We start from the raw sequence: 6,058 nt of genomic DNA, 5'->3' as shown, positions 1-6,058 counted from the left end.
AAAGATGACAAAACAAGGGGTAATTTACTAACTTGGTTCTGGGGCGGAGCCTTGTGAACCCAATGTACATAAAAAAAATTCAGGTACACGTTTTGCACAATTTTCCAACTATTTAGATTAATGGTTGGAAAATCAAGCAAAGCTCACCATAATTTCCAATATATTGTGGCAGCCAGTGGGGTCCTCCTATGGGAGGACAAAGTCAAATGTTTCCCCAATACTGTATGTTATGTCAAGGTTTATGTTTGGTGTGTACAGAGGAATGAGCGTACCTGTGTCTGGTTCCAACTCATTTTCATAGATGTCATGGTCAGATAGATTAAGAGCTACTGCACCATGTGACAGTGAGGTGGGAGAATGGTTCTTTAATTGACAATGAAAGGAAACCTTAATTAAGTCTTTCCATATGATTGATAAACTGAGATAAGCATTTAAGTGGATTATTGAGGTTAGCAACTGTATGCAAAGGAATAGCAGACCACACAGATTAGCACAAGTAATCTATTTGGTGACTTAATTCTTCACTGCCGAAGCTTATTTTATGTTGCCTGCATGTTATTGTATACTTGTCGAGATGTTTTTATTCTTTGGCCATTGAGCACTGTCGTGAAAAAATATCTGGTTCCAAATCAGAAAGTAGGAGATACGAATGGTTTGAAATGTCTGTTGCACTCATTGATCGATAATCAAATGTCACTGGGAAATGCAAATGACCAAAGAGATGGAACATGTCATCATAACTGACCAATGATGTTGGGTGTTGTTGCTTCATGCCAGTGATATTAATTGGCTGCACTGATGAGAACTGCTTGTTCCAATTGATGTCATTCTGGATATGTCCTGTACGACTCTTTGTGTCAGTGGCAACAGGCCACATTCGTGACTGAGAATCCTGCAATGGACTAGTTTTGTCTCTCTTGTGAAAGTTGATATCTTCCTGAGGAAGAGATAATGATGAGTCTTGAAGATCCAAAAAAATATAATTCTGACTGGAGTTGTTGGAACTCTCAGATTCATGATTTGACATCTCCCTGTGTTGCTTGGCGGTGGGGGATTCGCTGAAATGATGTTTCTGACAAGCATCCTCTTGCTTTTCCACACATTTTGTGTTGTCATTTTCATTTACCTCAGATATGATTTCCAGAACTGAAGGGAGGAGCTCATCATCAACAGGTTTGTCACAAGTGGGCTGCAAAGGCTGTGAACAGAAAAGGATACATCTTTTGTAATTTTATTTTTCTTCTATTTTTTTCCTCAAGGATTTGTTGCATTGAAGCCATGGATCTTGTTAGGGTAAAGTTCCATGAGTGTTGATCCTTCAGTACCTCACCCAAGGGTTATTTTTTATGTGGACTCTATACCTTAGAGCAGCGTAGACAATGAGGGGGATCTGATTGAGGTTTATAAGATAATGAAGGGAATAGACAGAGTACCAGTTGACAGTTTATTTCATTAAATAGGTTAGGCAGGACCAGGGGTCCCACATTTAAGTTGTTTTAGGTTAGACATCAGGAGGTGATTCTTTTCCCAGAGAATAGCAGATCTCTGGAACAAGCTGCCATTTCATGTGGTGGTTGCAGGCTCACTGAACTCTTTCAAGCGAAAGCTGGATTTGTTTCTGGCTGTGGTGGAGATCACCTCTTACAGAAGGTAGGTACAGCAGGGATTTCAAGTCCAGAGTGATCTCCTGGATTAGTTTCGATTGCCTAGATGGGGCGGAGAAGAATTTCACAGATCTTTTCTTTTCCAAATTGGCCTGGGTTTTTTACCTGTTTTTTTGCATCTCCCAGGAGATCATATGGTTTCAGGTGGGGTGGAGTGTATATGTTGTGACACATAGGGTATCGCAATTGTGTGGGACAGGCTCGATGGACCAGACAGTCTTTCTCTGTCTGTCATTGTTTGTATGTTTGTGGAGCAGGTGGTCACTATGTAGTGACCCTGACAGATGATTTCGTCCCTACTCTGGAAACACTAAGGCTAGTTATCTGCCCTTATTTTTTATAAAGAGATCTGTTCAGGAGATGGTGAAATATGGACATCAGACGCTAATACTTTCTCATCGTCCCTTTCCCTTGAACATTAGAAGCACCCAAGAGGTTTCTTGAATCAGAAAAATACTTGAATGCAGTAAGCATTTCCTGATTTTTCCTTTCATTAGCTCAAGGGCACTGAGGCCAGTTGCAGCACTGGTTGTCTAACTGGACCTGCTTCGATCAGCCAACTTAACGCAGTCCAGGGATTGAAGACAGGAACTCCCGGGCCTGTGCGGATCAGCATCACTATCGTAGTGCATGTATACGCCACTCCGTCAAGGAAACACTGATCCAATATTTTAAATCATGAAATAAATGAAGGGGTTAGATTTGGAGAAGTTATTTGTGCTGAACCAGGAGCTATGTCGGTATGTTGGCCCCTGGTAGCTAACAATTACAAAAATCAGTACAAATATAAAACATATTTTCTTGTTTCATACTCACATCAACCTTTTTTCATACATTAGTGATTAAAGTAAAACAATCCTGATGGATTTGGGGAGGGAGGGCTTAGTTTAGGATCTACTCTGAAAGTAGAGTGCCCTAAATTTGAAATAATATTGTAACTGTGGCCTAACCAATGATTTGTTGTGCCTTCAGCTGCCTGGGCCCTAAGCTCTGGAATTCCCTCTCTAAGCCTTTCCACCTCTCTCCCCTCCTTTAAGATGCTCTTTCAAACCTGTCCTTAAACTATATGAAAAAGTATCTCCTTACATGGCCCAGTGTCAAATTTTGTTTTCTAATGCTCCTGAGAATCACTTTGGGACGTTTTAGCATTACCAGTTTACCTTTGTGCTCAATGTTTCTGTGACAACTCTATTTATAAAAGCTAGGATCCCGTATGCATTTTTACAGCTTTATCAACTTGTTCTCCCACTTTTAAAGATTTGTACATTTGAGTCTCCCTGCTCTTCTATTGCTTTCAAAGTTTTATCATTTAGTTTAAATTTTTCTCCTTATTCTACGTCCCTAAATGTATTAACTCACATTTATCTACATTACATTTCATCTAACATATAACTGTGCAATCTATTAACATATTTACATAAGAACATAAGAAATAGGTGCAGGAGTAGGCCATATGGCCCCTCGAGCCTGCTCCGCCATTCAATAGGATCATGGCTGATCTGATCATGGACTCAGCTCCACTTCTCTGCCCGCTCTCCATAATCCTTTATTCCCTTATCGCTCAAAAATCTGTCTATCTCTGCCTTAAATCTATTCAATGACCCAACCTCTCTGGGGCAGAGAATTCCACATAAATATTTACATCTTCCTGAAGTCACATAAGTCTTCTTAATAGTTAACCATGGTTACTATTTTTGTGTCATCTGCAAATGTTGATATTATGCTCCTGATAGCCAAGTCAAGAAGATTTATATATTGAGAAGAGCACTGGTCCCAACATTGAGCTCTGGGAGACACCGCTGCTTATGTTTCCTGTGCTCCAGCTAACTTCCTATCCATGCTGCCACATTCCCTTTAATACCATGCATGTTATTTGTCAGCAAGTCTCCTATGTGGCACCTTATAAAGCACCTTTTAAAAATTCATATACACAACCGGCATTTCCTTTATCAATACACTCCAGTATTCCCTCCAGGAACTCTAACATTTGTTAGACACAACTTGCCTTTTACAAATCCTTCCTGACTAGCCATTTATTCAAGTTTTTCCCCTATTACAGAAGTTCATCCACAGTTGATGTTAGGCTGACTGGTCTACAGTTGCCTGGTTTATCCCTTTCTCCCTTCTTGAACAGACGGTTACATTGACAAACTTCCAGTCCTCGGGAACAGCTCCCATATCTAAGGATGATTAAAAGATTGTGCTCAGAGCCTCTGCGATTTCATTCTCCATGTTAGGATGTGTGTCGTTAGTGTCATGTATCCAAACATGTTTACTGCTTGTACTATTACATATGATGTGCCACTAGAGGGCACTACTATGGGAAACTTGTACACCAGCTGTATGGTCACTAAGGTGTACCACCAGAGGGCACTGCAGTGGGAGATTTGTTGGCTACCTGTACAGGTGTGCCAGGCCTAGTATAAAAGGCAGGCCACCAGGTGTGATACTCACTCTGGAGTTATATTAAATGGACTAAGTTCACTACAGTTTAAGTATAATATATTGCCTCGTGGAGTCATTATCAGAGTAGCTAAAGACAACAGTTAGGACTAGGTGACTTCTCTACTTTCAGTTCCCCCAATTTGTTCAATACTACTTCCTTATCTATAGTGATTCTATCTAATTGCTCCACTTCCTCCAATGTATCCACTATCACACTCTTCTGTTAGGCAAAGTATTTGTTTAATATCTCCACCATTCCTTCACCCTCAGAAAGTAATCCCTTCTTCATTATAGAGATAAATTGAAAATTTAGCTGCTACTCCTGTGCCTCAGTTACAAGCTGTTTCCCTCTAAGCTCAAAAGGAGATTCTGATCCATCCCACAACAGTTCTGAAGATGTGTATTGTTTGTATTACGAAACTTTCGCCTTACTTGGGAGTGTTTCTGAAAATCGGTGAGATATCCTTCCAGCAGCCTTTCCAGGTTTGGAATCTGTGGCCACAGTTTCTTCTTCACATTACTGACAAAGAAATAACACGATAGTTAAAAAAGTTAATATTTTTTGGGAAAGGTACATCATTGTCTCCTCTCGGTACTGATTATCTTCTGATTACTGAATACTCTCTTACTACTAAATACCCTCAAAACAACAACAACTTGTATTTATTTCGCACCTTTAATGTAGTAAAATGTCCCAAGGCGCTTCACAGAAGCATTATCAGACAAAGCTTGACTCCCGAGCCACGTAAGGAGGTATTAGAACAGGTAAGAAGTAGGTTTTAAGGAGCGTCTTAAAGCAGAAGAGAGAGCATCTTAAAGGAGGCGAGGGAGAGATGGAGAGGCAGAGAGACTTAGGGAAGGAATTCAGAGCTTGGGGCCTAGTCAGCTGAGGCCATAGCCGCCAATGGTCAGGTGAAAGAAAAATTGAAGGAACGCAGAGTTCTCAGATAGTTGTAGGGTTGATATGGAGGGGCGAGGCCATGGAGGGATTTGAATACAAGGATGAGAATTTTAAATTCAAGGACTGAAATTATTGCTTTCTAAATGCTGCAAATCCCATCATTACCAAATAACCCACAATACTAAATGCTGTCTGAGTATTGATTACTCCCTGAGTACTGACAATCCTTCAATGAATAGGACCACTCCCCACTACAGTAATCCCCAAGCTGCTAATGCGCTCCTTAAAAATATAATACATTGAATATTGCAACCTCGAACTGCACACGCTGGTTTGTGATGAGTCATGCTTTCAAGTTGTCACATTACAGTGCTAGCTCTGGCGTGAAAATGAGAGAAAACGTTTTATTTTTGGAGAAGTGCTGATGAGCCTGATTGCTCTTTGCTAACATTGCAGTTATAGTGCAGCTGGTGTGAAGCCAAAAACCATTGGAGACTACACCCTTGAGGAGGTCTGACCACTTGGCAGTATATTTTAGGTCACCAGATTGGCAACATCCTCGGGTGCACTATTCATTCAGCCTGCTAATGTAATTTTTAATTTCAGTTTTTAATCCTACTTTTTGTAGTATAATTTTATTAAAATAGTAAGTACCATTCTTAATTTGTATAACAGCCAAAAGTGGGTGTGCTTGATTTTTGTGGGCTGTGGCTGTGTCCCTGATTGCTTGGATCAGAAATTGAGGGGTACGATCCATCAAACTATATAAAGTTGAGCGCAGTGACACACTCCTTATCCACAGTTTTCTAATGTTCCACTGATTTATCCTTTGTATGTGGAGAGATAGATTGGCCCCTCTAACTCCATGTTAAGGAGATTCTGAATGAGGTTTGCCTGAATATATTGTTACTGATACCTGTAGACATTTGGAAAGATGAGATGGGACACAAAAAGTGCTATCGCCAACAGAAGTGCCACACCAGTAACAAGAGACACTGCAGTCGGACCTATCAGAAAAAGGGATTTGAGTTAGAGAGAAAAATATTGG

At 40.4% G+C, this 6,058-nt stretch overlaps 1 protein-coding gene across 1 annotated transcript in view; it reads right to left on the bottom strand.

The window, feature by feature from the left end:
- Positions 1 to 580: 580 nt before the first annotated feature.
- mpl (MPL proto-oncogene, thrombopoietin receptor) overlaps positions 581 to 6,058 on the bottom strand; it is a 40,297-nt gene continuing 34,819 nt past the window's right edge. The window contains exons 10-12 of the mRNA XM_070886041.1: positions 5,927 to 6,017; positions 4,542 to 4,629; positions 581 to 1,198 (exon numbers count right to left, since the gene is read on the bottom strand). Coding sequence (XP_070742142.1) covers positions 581 to 1,198; positions 4,542 to 4,629; positions 5,927 to 6,017 — 797 coding nt within the window. The remainder of the gene's footprint in view (positions 1,199 to 4,541; positions 4,630 to 5,926; positions 6,018 to 6,058) is intronic.

Source organism: Pristiophorus japonicus, chromosome 8 (genome assembly GCF_044704955.1).
Source record: "Pristiophorus japonicus isolate sPriJap1 chromosome 8, sPriJap1.hap1, whole genome shotgun sequence".
Taxonomy (NCBI): domain Eukaryota; kingdom Metazoa; phylum Chordata; class Chondrichthyes; family Pristiophoridae; genus Pristiophorus; species Pristiophorus japonicus.
This window is presented reverse-complemented; position numbering and strand designations above follow the sequence as displayed.